Here is a 15,459-nt window from a genome sequence, read left to right as displayed (position 1 = left end):
GTGTGAAGCTCAAGTTTTCCCATGTCTCATATGAAACCACATCTGGCTGATGAATAATTTGAATCAGCAGAAAAGGAAAGGAAATATTCACTATTTTTCATTTGTGAACTTCGTTCACTTTGGATCTTTGCCTCTTTTCTTGTGCTGTTAGTGCTTTTATAACTGGGCCATCACCAGCCCACTACTTAGCGTTGGCGTAAATGCTTGCTGCGGTGGTGTGTGAATTTCACCAAGGTAGAGTTACCAGACCTCTAGTTCATATGGGCGCTTCCATACTAATACTCGGGTCTTCGGGTCAGACACATGTAAGTAAAACTTTGTATGTTAGTGTAATCAAAGGAAGTGGGCATTGTCTGGGAGCTGAACCACGTGTGAGAACACTCTTCAGTTCTGGAAGTGGTCACCAAAAGATCAAATGCCGGAGAGTACAGCTCACATGCTGTTAGCACAGCCAGAGAGGAAACAAATGTGACCAGAGTGGGCACGTTTGGGGAGCTCAGAGGGCCACATGCACAATTAGGTTCCCAGCTAATGGCTTTAGCCACACAGCGTTCGTGTTCTTAGCCCTGTGATTTCCCTGTAATTTAGCCCAATGGAAAACTTCGAGCAGACATTTCATGGAGCCGTTAACTCCATGGCAACCATCTAGTCTAATTGGAATCATGTAGCTAAAGCCCCAGGTAGTACTTGACAGTGAAAGGGGGGGTCTTTCAACTCAGGTACCTCTGGTTCTGCTTTGGGCTTCCCTGGAACAATGTTCCCTGATGCATGGCTGACTGCTGAAGGCACATACCCAGGCAGTCTTTAAAAGGGACAGTGTTTAATCGTCAATGAAAGATGAGCTTATCTATCTCCTTCTGCTACTTTTCATTTATGAGGTGACCTGGGGACCATGGGGGAGTCTGTGCAGCAATGGATGCTCGGAGTACGGAATAGCAGCAGGCTTCTCTGCTGGCCGCAGTAGGTAGCTGGTCTTTGGCCACTGAAGCATTCTGTCCCCGCAGCTCAGCAAAGCAATTACCAAGCCCTTGTCATCTTGATTTATAAAGAAATTGCCTTCCTCGAGAGAAGACAGCCAGGTGCACAGTAATCCAAACGGCAAGGCTGTGCTAATCCTTTAAAAATTAAGGAAATGTGTTTCTCAGGAAACAGCTCTGACTGGGCTGTGATGAGGTACCATTTGTACTCAGCTGTGGGGGTTGGGGATGGGGGTGACAGGAGCTCTTAAGTCACTTTTACTCCCCAGTGGAAGTATACAGAGCTATGTCTAATCCTAATGTGGTTAATATTTCTCAGTATGTTTGACTGGCATTTCAGATAATGCTTTTCTAAAACTTTGATCACCTTCGGTTAGCATAGAAAGTAAAAGCTGTGGTTACTGATTTTCATAGATAAGTGTTTGGATGGTTCTCCTCCCATTTTATCCCAAATCTGTCCTGCTTGTACCTCTGCTCTTCTAGGAGCCTCCTTTGTGCTTTTATGTCACAGGTGTCTTGTTATAAACACGTGTGCATGTGTTTGCCTCCTTAACCGTCTTTCTTTTGTTTAGTTTCAGAATCTACACCCCATACTTCACACTGACACACACGTGTGTTTGCACACATACACACATATTTGATATTAAAAACAAAGCTCTACATTTGAGAGAGAACTCGCAGTATTTGTTTTTCTGAGACACTACAGTCATTAACATGATGATTCTAGGATGACCCAGTTTCCTTAAACCTTTATAACTTTGCTTTAAAAAATTTTAAAGCTGAATTAAAATCTACTACATACATATTTCATTCTACATTCATCTGAAGATGGACACCTGAGATAGTTCTGTTACCTTGCTATGACATAGATGAACAGAAATCTTAGGGTTATGACAGAGTCATTTGAGTCTAGGCCAGCAAGTGATATAGTTAGGTCATGTTTTTGTTCTAATTCCAGCTTACTGAGAAATCTTCATACTGATTTCTGTAGTAGCTCAGCCAGGTGCCACTCCACCCAGCAGTGAAGAAGGATTTCTCTTTTCCCACTTTCTTGGCAGGAGCTTTTTCATTCATTTTTTTTGATAGCCATTCTGACTGGAACATGATGGAATCATGTTTTCTAGTAATGTCTGTACAATTTCTTTTAAGTATAGAATTGTGTTATCTAAAAAGAGGGAAAATTTTTTTTAATATAATTTTTTTATTGAAAAAAAAAAGATTTCCGCCTCCTCCCCGCCTCCCATTTCCCTCCCCGTCTCCCTTTTCCCCCCCCCCCCCCCCCCCCCCCCCCCCCCCCCCCCCCCCTCCCCCCCCCCCCCCCCCTCCTCTCCCCCTCCCTCTCCAGTCTGAGGGGCAGTCAGGGTTCCCTGCCCTGTGGAAAGTCCAAAGTCCTCCCCGCTCCATCTTGGTCTAGGAAGGTGGACATCCAAACTGGCTAGGCTCCCACAAAGCCAGAACATGGAGTAGGATCAAAACCCAGTGGCATTGTCCTTGGCTTCTCAGCAGCCCTCATTGTCCGCCATATTCAGAGAGTCCGGTTTTATCCCATGGTTTTTCAGTCGTAGTCCAGCTGGCCTTGGTGAGCTCACAATAGATCAGCCCCACTGTCTCCGTGGGTGGGTGCACCCCAAAAGAGGGAAAATTTAACTTCTTCCTTTTTATCTATATACATTTATATCTTTCTCATGTCTTATTTCCATGACAGTGATTTCAAGTCACAGTGGATAGGAGCAAAAAGATTGGGCACCCTTGTCTTTTTTTATTACTATTATTTTAGAGGAGATCCATTCTTTGTTTTTTTCCTACTTGGATCAATATTTTGATAGGATTGCTATATTCTGCCTTTGTTATGTAGACATATGAACTCATCTATTCTTAATTTTTTCAGGACTATTATCATGACAATAAATTGAACTTTGAGGTGATTTCTGCCCTTACGACAATTTATATGATACATTTTTTAATGATATAGTAAACTAACATTGAATCCCTAGAATGAAACCAATGTGATAATAATGTACAATCCTCTAACATTTTCTTGAATTGAGTTTGAAAGTATTTTGTTATGAAATTTTATATCTGTGTTCATCAAAAAAATTGGTCTGCCATTTCCTTTCTTCCCGCCTGCCTGCCTTCCTTCTTCCCTCCCCCCTCCCTTCCTTGATTGATTGCTTGCTTTTGCCTTCTTTATCGGGTGTGGGTATCATGGTAATACTGACTTTCTAGAATACTTTGGTGGTATTCCTTTCCCTTGTATTTTGTGTAAGAAGTGTGGTTGTTAGATCTTATAAACTTTAGTAGAATTCAGCAATAAACCTGTCTGGTCTTGGCCTTTTCTTTGTGGAGAGATTTCTATTACTGTATCAATCTTATTGCTTTCTATGGGTGTGATGAAATTTTCTATATATCCTGGTTTTAATTTTGGTAGGTCATATAAGTTTAGAAGTATATCTTTTTCTTTTAGATTTTCAAATATAAGTTTTTAAAATGTTCACTACACTTGAGCCTATTGTAACAATTCTCTCTTCATTTCTAATTGTATTAATTTGGGTTTTCCAGTTTTGTTAATTGTCTCAAAAAGCCAGATCTTTGTTGGATTGATTCTATGTATTTTCTTTTAATGTTTGTTTCATTAATTTGTATCCTGGTATCTTTTATTTCTTAATGCCTACTGCATTTGAATTTGCCTTCTTGTTTTTCTAAAACTCCGAGGCACACTGGGTTATTTATTTAAGATTTCCTAGGACCTGTTTGGCAATATTCACCTGATATACATTCAAAAAAATTATACGAGAAAGGATCCAAACCTAGAGAAGGAAATGGATATTCATATAAAAGAGACATGAAGAACCCCAAGTGGACATGACCAGAAAAGACTCTTTCCATGACATAGTCAAGATGTCAGAAGTACAGATCCTAAAGTTTATGTTCATTTGTGCCATCATTTTCATATGATTATGGGAATTGTTTAGTCCCTTCTTTGTCCCACCTTCTCCAGTGACCCAGTTTACCATCTAACTTTATTATTTAGTCTTCAGGTACTTGTGTTGTTCTCAGGCTTCTCTTACAGTTTATTTCTAGTTTTATTGGGCTGTGATTGGATGAGCTATAAGGAAGTATTTCAGTTGGGTCTTGTTTCACTTTTTTCTCTCTTTTTTTTTTTTTTTGTCATGAAAGTGGGTCTTCTTTCACTTTTTTTGTCATGAAAGCTTGCTTTGTAGCCTATGACATGTTCAAGTTTAGACGAAGTGCCACCAGCTGTCTAGAGGAAAGTACAGCCCAGACCTGTTGGCAGTCTTCATCTGCTGATATCTGTTAAATCCAGTTGATCCAGTGTGTCTCTAGCTCTGACTTTCTTTTCTAAGTTTTAGTTTGGAAAAACTTCCTAAATATGAGAGTAAGATACTGAAGTCTCCAAGTATCATTTTGTCAAAAACCATGTGATAGTTTTTTTTTTAAAAAAAAATGAAATTGGGAGCTGCAGGATTTGGTGCATAAATATTTACAGTAGAAATATCTTCTCAATGAATTGTTCTCTTTATTAAAGTCTAAAGGTCCTCTTTATATCTTCCTAACTAGTTTTGTTTCAATATCTATTTTATGAGATATAAGAATTGATATGCCAACTGGTTTGCAGCTTGTCTTCCTGGGAAGTTATTTCCATCCACTGACTGTCATGTTTTGGATTTCTTTACCACCTCAGTGTATCTCTCCTAGACAGCAGACAGTTGTATCTTCATTTTTAATCCAGTCAATTAGTCTGTATTGCTTAATTGGTGAATTGAGACCGTTTGCATTTTAGGTTGTTACTGAGAGGAGTTTGCTATTTATTGTGATCCTCTTCGTTGATATACTGATTGACTGGGTTATTGACATATCTCTTCCCTTTCACCTATTAGCTAGCATTAGAAGTTTACTGGTTTTGTGTATTGGCCATGATTGGTTCCTTCCCAGTTCATCTTTGTTCATTTGTTCTCTTGTGTAATATATTACTTCCTATGTTCTCATAAATGAGATGGCCTTTCTTCTTAGTCCCTTACACTATGCCTTTAAGAATTTTCTGAGGACCTGGCTAGTTTGGCATGAATTGTCTTAAATTTGTTCTTGAAATGTTGACTTAGTTTTAGCAGTTTTAAAACATAACTTTGCTAGGTGCACCAGGCACATGATCTTGGTTAGCATTTACTTTCATGACTTTGCATATCTTTCCTTGCTTTTAGGGTAGCTGAAGAAAGTTCTGATGTTATTCTTGCATTTCTACCTTTGCATATGAGTTACCATTTTTCCTTATAGCTTTTTATATTGTTGTTTTTTTTTTAATTTTAGCATATTGACGAAGGCATATCATGGAAAGATTCTTCACTTGTCTTTTCTACTTTGAATTGTTTATGCTTCATTTAGTTAGATATTTATTTCCCTAGGCATGGGAAATTTTCTGCTCTAATTTCATTGAATAAAACTGTCTATGACTTTGGACCTTATCTCAATTCCTTTTATTCCATGGTTACTTAGGTTTGGTCTCTTGAATGCACCGCAAATGTCTTTGAAGTTTGGGTCATATTTGTTAAAAAGAATTTTTTTTGACATTATATTTTTTTTATTGAGAAAAGGAAAAAGTTTCCACCTCCTCCCAGCCTCCCATTTCCCTCCCACTCTTCTTCCCCTCCCCTACTCCTCTCCCCCTCCCTCTCTAGTCCAAAGAGCAGTCAGGGTTCCCTGCCCTGTGGAAAGTCCAAGGTCCTCCCCCCTCGGTCCATGTCTAGGAAGGTGAACATCCAAACTGGCTAGGCTCCCACCAAGCCAGAACATGAAGTAGGATCAAAATCCCGTGCCATTTTTTTATGTTTGTCTGAATGTATTATTTCTCAATTTCACCTTCCATAAAGTCTTCTGCAAGAAAGTAGTTTGCCACCATCATGAGCTTGAACAGAAAAGGGGCTGAGGTTATCAGTGAAGAGAAAGTAAGGGTGCTAGGCTGTGCGTGAATCATCTCTAAGGAGTCTGGGTTCCATAACTGTTTGGGAAAACTCGCCCACCAAGCAAGAATCACACGCCCCCTTGCTGCCCAACATTCATCATGCCATGAAAGACTAACTGAAATTTTTGACAAGCGTCCTTTGTCATCTACAAAGCTCAACCTGGTGGAAATCATTTCTAGGTGGCATGATCTATAACATTCTTTTAGAATTTCCCTTCTGGTTTAGAATGACACCACCATGCCACTCACAAATTTTTCCTAACAGACAGTTACTCCTCTCCTGCTTCATCTGCACCAGATACCTTCTCAGAAACAGAGACTGGGATTTACAAGAATTCACATTAAAATGTTTTTAATATTTACCCAGTTGCCTTATCTAAGCAACTAAAATCTTCTATTTATATTTTAAGATCAGTAAAAAATCCTATTTAAATTGAATAACCTTTCACAGTGTTATATTAAAGTATTGACTGATCCTATTTTAACCCACCCTATAAAACATTTAGATATCAAAGTAAATAGTTAGGATCAGTAGCCTTTTAACAGCATTACACCTGTGTTCTTTTCATTAAATTAAAATCCCAAACGAAACCAATCATTCTAGATCTCGCACCATCCCCGTAGGGCTCCAGTTTCCCTCCTCCACTGACTCAGGATTCTTTGTGTCCCCTTCACTGACTCCCAGAACGTCTCTTGGGGCTCAGCTCCTTCGTCTTCAGATCGGTTCAGTGTCCACAAAAGAAACTGGAAGTGAAATGAGAGAGAGAGCTCTCATTTCCAGTCAGCTGATGGAATTAAATCAGCCTTGCTGCCTTCACTCCAGACTCTGCCCAAGAGCAAGATTCTTGTAGTTAGCGTCTTTGGCTCCCAACAGTCAGCAAAAAGCGCCACTCCTGCAGTAAACTCATCCGTGGAGAGTCCAGATGTCATGCCCTGTCATGCTCTAGGAAGTACATGTTATCCCCCTCCATCCAAGCTTTTAGAGTCAGATTCCAGAGTAGAGTGCAACACTACATTCTAGCTGCCTTCAAGGTCATCATCAGGGTTCCCAAATTTGAGAGCCATTGCACTCTCTCATTCTCTTACCCTCATTTCCTGGGTGCTCTCAAATTCTTCCAATCTTGTGCCTTCCACCTCTTCCAGCATTCTTTCTGTGTTGCCCACAGTCATTGCAAAAAATGCCTCGGTTGGAGCTGAATCATAAATATAGATAGAACATTTTTTAAGTGACGGAATAAATAAAGAGCACTCCCAAAGATTCTCTCTGATAACCTGCCAGGGATTCTTATCTACTAGGACATCACATGTCTTTTGCAGAGCTAGAAGAATGTCTGTTTAACCATGTGAGGTATGAAACAGGCTCCTTCTGTTGCCTTTAGCTCAGGATATGTAACACAGGAAAGAGTGTGGTGTACCTCCTTCCTATGGGCTATGTCAGAGACATACCAATGACACAGAAAAGTTATGTTCCTAGAATGAGCTCCTACAAGTATACTTCTGGCAGGATGGTAGACGGTATACATTTGAAGCATTAAAAATATGTCCCTAAGGTATTTAGTAAGTTGGAAGCTCTGTTTGTGAAAATAACTTGAGATTTCTTAAAGAATGTTCAAAAACTTCTGATTCTTTCTTCAATTGTAAGTGAGGTTGAGCCTCTGAAGTTTCTAAAAGTCTTCAATCCTCAAGAGTCCTAGGACCCTGACATATCTTGTTGGGAATTCTGCATTCTCTCTGTAAAAGTTGCAATAGATGCTTATGAATTAGCTCCAAGATGTGTCTGCTGAAGCCACATCTACTTGCTAAAACTAAGCATTTTAAATGGGAAAATAGCATTCTTCTGAAAGGGTGGTCTCTTGGTGGCTGTCTGAAGGTCACTGTCCTGTTCCTTTGCCTTTCAGGAATGTAAGTTCAGCTGGAGAGGAGGCCCGCCGGCGGATGCGGGAGTGTGATGGGCTCACGGATGCCTTGCTGTACGTGATTCAGTCTGCACTGGGGAGCAGTGAGATCGATAGCAAGGTTGGTGCTGTTTGCATAGATCCAGATTCTTAGTGGTCAAAGGTGCTCCTGAAATTAAACAACGGCTAGCAGCCAAGGGAAGCTGTCACTCGGCTTCATACTGATGAGCTCTATCCTGATAGGATGCCAGCATTGGTCAAACATCTAAAAGGATGCTCACCATAGCTTAGACCAGCATTTGAAAATTGCTGGTTTTGAACTTTCCAAACGCTCCACAGTTAATAGACGTTTTCGTCACTCAGTCCCTGCAGTCATATTCTCTTCAGGAATTCTCATCCATAGTGCCAAACAACAGTGTCCCCAGACACGGAACACGTCCTGTGAGGAGCTCAGCTGGCATTGCAGAGAGCCACTGCCTTGATCCCGTGGTTTCCAGCATTAACTCTTCACCAGAATTGCCTTTGAAACAGCTGGGGAAGATACCTGAGAGGACCCCATTTCCACCCTCCAAATATGACTACCCAACTCTGGCCTCAAGAATTTACCCATTTAAAAATGAATCATGATCTGATGATAATACGGATTAAATTCTTGCCTGAGAAGATGGAGTTTTGAAATGGAGTACTTAGGAAGGGTACGTAAGGGAATATGATTGTAAAGTCAGATGGAAAGCAAATAGGTGGGGTTCAGTTTGTATGGAGTTTGCTCACAGTGCCTGCAGGAGGCCCTGTGTGCAAGCCCCGGCACCACATAAACAGCATGAGCCACACACACCTGAATTCCAGCCCCTGGGAAGTGAAGGCTGCAAAGGTCAGAAGTCCATGGTCATCCTCAGCTGTATGGATACAGCCTGGGCTGTATGAAACCTTGTCTCAAAGAAAGGATAACAACAAAAGAACAATAATTTGGGGGCTGGAGAGGCGACTCAGCAGTTAGGAACAATTGCTGCTCTTGCAGAGAACCTGAGTTCAGTTTCTAGATCCCACACTGCAGTTCATAACTGTCTGCAACTTCCATTCCAGGGGATCAGTGCCCTCTTCTGGCTTTTGTAACTATTAGGCATACACATGGTACACATACTTACATACAATGAAACAATCATGCACATAAAATAAAAATAAATAATAGTTCAGTATGCTTAGCCATTAATTAGCTTTATGGGTGAGTTAGCATAACCCTTCTTAACTTTGACTATACATTACAGTTACTGAGAAACTTAGAAAATTTTACTGGTCTCTGAGCCTGTTACCCTGAAGAGTTGGGCTCAAGATGTCTTCCAGGAGTACGGTCCTGGGAACACTGGCTCCGTCCAGTTGTAAACACTGCTGTCCTCCCATCACCGATGCTCCCTGGTCCTAGGGCCAGTCATGCACCACATACTACTAATTTCAAGGATGAGATGTTATATAATAAAGACAAGCATCCTTTTTCTGGAGAGGCCCTTAATATCCATCGTAGACCTTTGAATACTGTTGACAAGAAAATTAAATTCCTAAAGTTGTGACCAGTCAACAAATCTTGAGTATTTACGGGACCCTGTTGGTGCAATAGACACATGAGGTATGAAAGCGCTCATGTAGGTAGTTCACTCCTGTGAACACTTTAATATTCACAGTAGCAAAAGACTGAGGCGTGGAGACGCTAAGTCTGTGAGTTTGGTGGACACAAAACGCTTTCCCGTTTTCTAGACCTTGCAGGTGAATAAAATAAAAGCCACTGCCTCATGCCTCTGCCAAACTCTCCTGCTCCCCTCTCAGGAGGTTTAGGCAGTTTGCGGGGCACAGGGCAGGGGCACCATCATCTTAAGCGTCATTGTCTGACTGCTTGGATGAGCAGACTCCTAATACCCCTGGGAGACTGGGAGATGATCTCTTTTAGAGACCACGTGTTTTTCTAAGAGATGAAGTTGGCATGGAGGACTTCTCCAGGCTGGAGTGAGAAGACCCGGAGCATCCCTGATGAGTAGGGAGTGGGCTGAACATCAGGACAGGGCCCTCTCCATCCCCCTCTCTCTAGAGCACTGTACCCAAGTGCTCTTAACTGGTGACAGCAAGGACCATCATAACCACATGCCCTGAGTATTGAAGGGCTTCATCCAGTGTGATGATAAATGACTCCACCATGCCTTTCTGGCTGGATCGTACTATTGACTTTTAACATATTATTATTGCACCATAATTTTCCACTCAGCCCTCAGCTTGGCTGCTTCTGAGCTTTCACGGTGACAAGTTAGAGGGGGGAGACATGAATGCACATTCTCTTTAAGGCCAAAGAAGTTAATGAATAAGAGCCTGCATTCCATGCAAGCTCGTGGCTCCACTCCTATAATTGGGAGACTTTATTGACTGGGTAACATATGGTGGAGCGCTCCACAGATAACTCCCAAATTAGCCTGTTCTAATAGAAAATAAGGAGTCACAATGACCCTGGTGACCAAGAAGAGCACTAAAAAGCGCTGTTGACAGTAATGGATGTCACAAACAGAGCCACCAGATGCCACACACCTTCTGCTGCTGCCAATGGTCTTTCTTTTCTTCTTTTCCACACTCTGTTTAGAGAAATGCTCTTGAACTGGGAACCTAGCTAACCCCCAACTCCAGGAGGCTTTATAAGAGGCACAGCTTTCCTCTCTGGGCCCTCTCCTACCTTCTCCAGCTCCTCCCCCACACCATCTCCCTAAATGCAGACTGGTGGCAAAGCTTTCTTTGAACCTTCAGATTTAGTCTCCCTAGTCCTGTTCCAGGAACACCGAAGCCCCAGGGAGGATAAACAACACGAGGAGAAGGAAGCTTAGTCTCCCAAGTCCTTGATGGAAGAGAAATCAGTTTGAGATGATTTGAAAATTGTCCCGACTTGTACCCTAACATTTCCCTTTCAAGGAGAGACGTGTCTGTCTTTCTTGTGTCCTCCTGTACTTACCTGCTTTCATGCTGGCTCCCTTGCCTGATGTGGAAAGGATGCTCCAAACAGAAAATGAAGTTGGCTCAAAGCCTGTGGGATTAGCAGTCATGAAACCTTGGCAAGCTGGGGGAAAAAAAGCTGAAGATGGCACGGGCCCCAGAGCGTATCCTGAGAACCACTCTTCTTGATTGACAGTCACAGCGCCCCTCATCAGGTAAAGAGCACAGGCTGCCCTTTACCTGCGTCCTGCCAATGAGAGCAACAGGCTAGGATCTGAGTCCCGTGTCCTCTGCCTGTGCTGGCACTGAGCCCAGACTGAAGAGGGATGACTTTCATCAGTGAGCAGCCGCGCGTTGTCTTCACCCATCCCCTTCCCTCTTCAGCATGAAATTAGGTTTCTTGCTTTTAGTTGTCACATAGTGGGTCTCGGAAACATAATTGCCAAGGTGCAGGGGTTTGTTTTCAACTTCCCCTAATTGTTTTCCCTGAGAATAAAATTTAAAAGGTCAGTTTTGAGGCCCCGTGATATGGCTCAGCCTGTAAAGATGCTTGCCTCACAAGGCTGCTGGCAGCTTGACTTTGATCCACAAAACACACAGCGAAAGGAAAGAAACTTCTCCAGGAAGCAGTCTTCTGATCTCCACATGTGTGCTGTGGCATGCAAAGACACATACAGACACAAATACGTAGACACAGATATACAGACACACAGACACAATAAATAAAACATGTTCTTAAAAGTCAGCTTTCTTTCAGGGAAGCACTTTCTGCAGAGGGTCAAAGGACAAATGTGGAACCCACAATCTCGGTCTCAATTCTCTTGTTCCCGATAGCAGCCCGAGATGTGTTTTGCCCTCTACAGGGGTGGTCATAAACACAGCGGCCCGCCAGATTTGTGAAAGCATTATAGTAAGACTAGCCTCAGGTTGGCTCCAGCCTGCAGGATGCAGCTTCCTGAACCTTGCTCTCAGCTTCTGGAAGCCACTAGAACTTGTTTTGCCTCACCTCCCCAACTTAGCGGTGACAGCAACAAGTGGGCACTGGGTCTCTAAATTCATCCTGTCCTCTGCAGTCCTGTGGTGCTGGAGCTTGTATCATTACTGGCTTGCCAATGAAGAAACAGAGGCACGAAAGGGGTAGTCACTGTGCACAGAGCCCCACAGCCACTGGGCAGAGCTAGAATTCACACCAAAGCCAAGACAAATGTTGAATGTCCCAGGCTAACGGCATCTCCTGTGCTGTCTTCAGCATTACTGAAAAGGTATTATTCCTTGGTAAATGACATGCAAAGACATCCCCAACCAGAGCCAAACTAAACCCACCCCTGTGATTTAGTGATTTGGGTTCCTAAACTCCTGGCTGGAGTTGCCTGTAAATGGTGATCTTGTAGTTGCGAGTTTGTCCAGTTCTCAGAAGTGCATTTTGATTACCCGTGACTGGTATTTGTTGAAGTACCCAGTGTTGATAATTATTGTTTGCCAAGTGAGACGTGGTCTTAGAACCTGCCAACCTTTTCCAAATTCTTCCTGTTGTAGCTGTTAGTGGAGCCCTTGAAAGCAGGTGCTAAATGCAATGAGGACTAATGTGTCCATGGAGACTGACTGCCTTCCCAGGGTGGAGGCATCTGCTGATTGGCTTACATTCACTCCTCCCTGCCTTTCCAGTAGAGGCGCCTGCTGATTGCCTTACACTCACTCCTCCGTTTCCCTTTTTCTTTTGGGGACGCTACAGACCGTTGAAAACTGTGTGTGCATCTTGAGGAACCTCTCCTACCGGCTAGCAGCAGAAACGTCTCAGGGACAGCACATGGGCACAGATGAGCTGGACGGGCTGCTCTGTGGGGAGGCCAACGGCAAGGATGCAGAGAGTTCCGGGTGCTGGGGCAAGAAGAAGAAGAAAAAGAAATCCCAGGACCAGGTGATGCTACCTGCTCGCAGCTGCATGCAATTATCCCCTTCCCTACTACGATATTAAAGCAGCACCAGTATATAGAAAGAAACAGGGCTCTGCTTTCACAACGTATGCTGAAATCGCTAGCGTGTCTGCATCATTTTCCTTTCTTCTAGTTCAGGCTGGGTAGAAACTTCCCAAGAAAAGAAAAAGCCATCAACACACTCCAGTGACCCAGTTCCTAGAGTGTGGATAGAGGCAGGTATGATGCCTGTATTCTGAGTGACAAATACGTTGAGTCCCCTTTGAGGGTGGGGAAGGACGGCTACCATGAAGGTGATGGAATGCCAAGGACAGGAAAAGGTGGGGAAGTGGGGAAGTTGGCAGAAGAGGCATAATATTCAGTGTATGTTTGACAACAGGTTCAGAAGGCTGGGTTATTGTCATGTTTAACCCCGGGAGGTGGGGATAAGAATCTGGGCTTAACAACTGGATGATGTCAGAATTTTGGTCTTAGGGGCATTTTGGTAAGTCCAGAACGCTGTAGCTAGAGAAGGAAGCCTCCTCCACATACATTGCTCTGTACTGCAGACACCTGTGGGACGGTTCCCCTGCTGCACAGTGAAGACCATTAGGCAGCTCTCCTCGGGGTGGTACTGAGGATAGCAGAGCCTTCAGTCTATCCCTGGGGTCCCTGGGGTATGAAAGCCCTCACCCCCAGATGTTGGGATATTATTTAGCTGTAGAAAGTTTCCCAGCAGGCATAAGGCCCCGGGTCTGGTGCCCAACACCAACTCCAAAAAGCCCTGGGTAGTGAATTCTGTGTATTACTATAAAAATGCTCAACTCTTTTCCTGTTATGTGTAAGATGCCTCAGAGAAGGGTAGAAAGGCCTCTTAGAAAACCAAAGGGTCTGTATCCACCACGCAGACCTCCCACTACAGAGGAGCCAACTCATGACATCAGGATCAGTTTAAAGATGGCCCTAGAGTTTTCTGTTTTCTAGACATTTGCATCCACCCTTAAATTTGGCTTTAGTGACCAGGTAGGGAAGCGCACTCCTTTAATCCCAACCTTGGGAGGCAGAGGCGAGCAAGTCTGAGCGAGTTTGAGGCTAGACTGGTCTACACAGCAAGTTCTAGGCCCGCCAAGGCTACATAGTGATATACAGCTTCCAAAAAATTGGCATTTGTGTTTTGAACCTTAGAAGAACTATACCATTCTGCAGGTCAGACTGAGTTAGAAGATAAAAGTCTCAGCAGTGTTTCCTTTTATTTCCTTGATGGGGATAACTCAGAGAAATGTACGCTACGAAGGTATAGCACATTCTTGCTTTCATTTAATCAAGTGGTTGCTATGGAAACATACCTGAACTGTCGCCCTGAGGACAGATCTATATGAACGGTGCATGTTTTGCCCTCACCTATAAAAGCTCTTGGCAGCTGACTTTGCTCACTGTCTGTTGCTGAACCCCATAGCCCATAGTTCCTGGTGTCCCTTCCCTGGAAAAAAAAACTTCCCAAAGCGACAACCATCAGACTTCTCTCTGTCCCACAGTACAGTTTTGTGATGACAATCTGGCCTCTCAGGGCAATAGAGAAACCTAAAAGAGTAGAAGACAAAATTAATAATTCTTCTTTTGTATAAAGAAGCCCTTTGGGGTTTGTTTTTGAACTTGGCATGTGTCTGGAGACCCGGTAACAGTGCACTGATGGGTTCTGCTCCATCGTAGCTGAAGGGTCATACCACACTGTCCTACTATTGGCTACAGGCCAGGCTGGCCTAGGTCTCACTCTGCATGAGAAAACCACAGGTCCAAAGCAGCAAAGGCAACTGGGAACCCAACTCCCTGTCCCGGGAGTCCCAGACACTCTCCTCTGGAAGAGATGAAAAGTCAGGTGTGTGTTCAAATGAGTGACAGGACACTGATCAGACTCCAACAAGATTCCGCCCCAGTCTGTACACACACAGGGTCGACTTTCTGTGGCGATCATCTTTGTTGCATGACCTATTGCATCATTATCACTGGAAGAGATCGTGTTTGGCTTTGTGCAGATCTCCTTCATTTGGTTGTAGATGCTAGATGCTTAGGTTAGTGAGAATTTTCATCTGTTAAACGCGTTTTGGCATTCCTTCACTACTTCACTGGGAGAATGATTCCTCACAAGCAAATTAAAGCTCAGCTGCACCCTTCCAAAGCAACCCCATGTGAAACTGCTCACTGGTCCCATCTACTCCGTGTCTTCATGTAGTTAGACTGCTCTCATGGTCCCTGGAGTTGGATACATCAGTGGGTCTTCCAGAGGGTAGATAGAAGGCCTGTGTGGAACTTATCTCCCTATATGACTTTCACTCCAACACCTGGAACCAGTTATACTGTATGGCCATCAGGGTGTGGCCTCCGGTGCCTCTAGGTCTTGCCAGAGTCTTGTTTTAAGTGGGTGTTCACAACCAAGGTTTGTCCAGTCTTAATTCTTTCTTTCTTGAAGAGATTTTATGTTCAAGTGGCCGTGAGATGGTATACCCCATGGTCTTCTCTTTCCTGGGTTTTCATCTCCTCTACATGTTATCACGTTCATAGTTGACATCTAGAATTACCTAGAAAGCTAATCTAATACACATTCTACATTATCGTCATTTAAGAGCTTAGAATGTGTGGCCTGGGATGATGATTCAGTCAATAAAGTACTGAGTTCTCTCTCTAAAATCTGTGTAAAATAAGAAGCTGAGCATGATAGTGTGTCCTCCCAGTGCTAG

The 15,459-nt window shown here is 43.3% G+C and overlaps 1 protein-coding gene across 1 annotated transcript in view; it reads left to right on the top strand.

The window, feature by feature from the left end:
- Ctnnd2 (catenin delta 2) overlaps positions 1-15,459 on the top strand; it is a 709,004-nt gene that overhangs the window by 591,423 nt on the left and 102,122 nt on the right. The window contains exons 13-14 of the mRNA XM_050144862.1: positions 7,854-7,971; positions 12,544-12,729. Coding sequence (XP_050000819.1) covers positions 7,854-7,971; positions 12,544-12,729 — 304 coding nt within the window. The remainder of the gene's footprint in view (positions 1-7,853; positions 7,972-12,543; positions 12,730-15,459) is intronic.

Source organism: Alexandromys fortis, unplaced genomic scaffold (genome assembly GCF_014885135.2).
Source record: "Alexandromys fortis isolate MF-2015 unplaced genomic scaffold, M_Fortis_MF-2015_v1.1 scaffold_52, whole genome shotgun sequence".
Lineage (NCBI taxonomy): Eukaryota > Metazoa > Chordata > Mammalia > Rodentia > Cricetidae > Alexandromys > Alexandromys fortis.
Note: the sequence above shows the minus strand (reverse complement) of the source record. Positions and strands in the feature narration are given on the sequence as shown.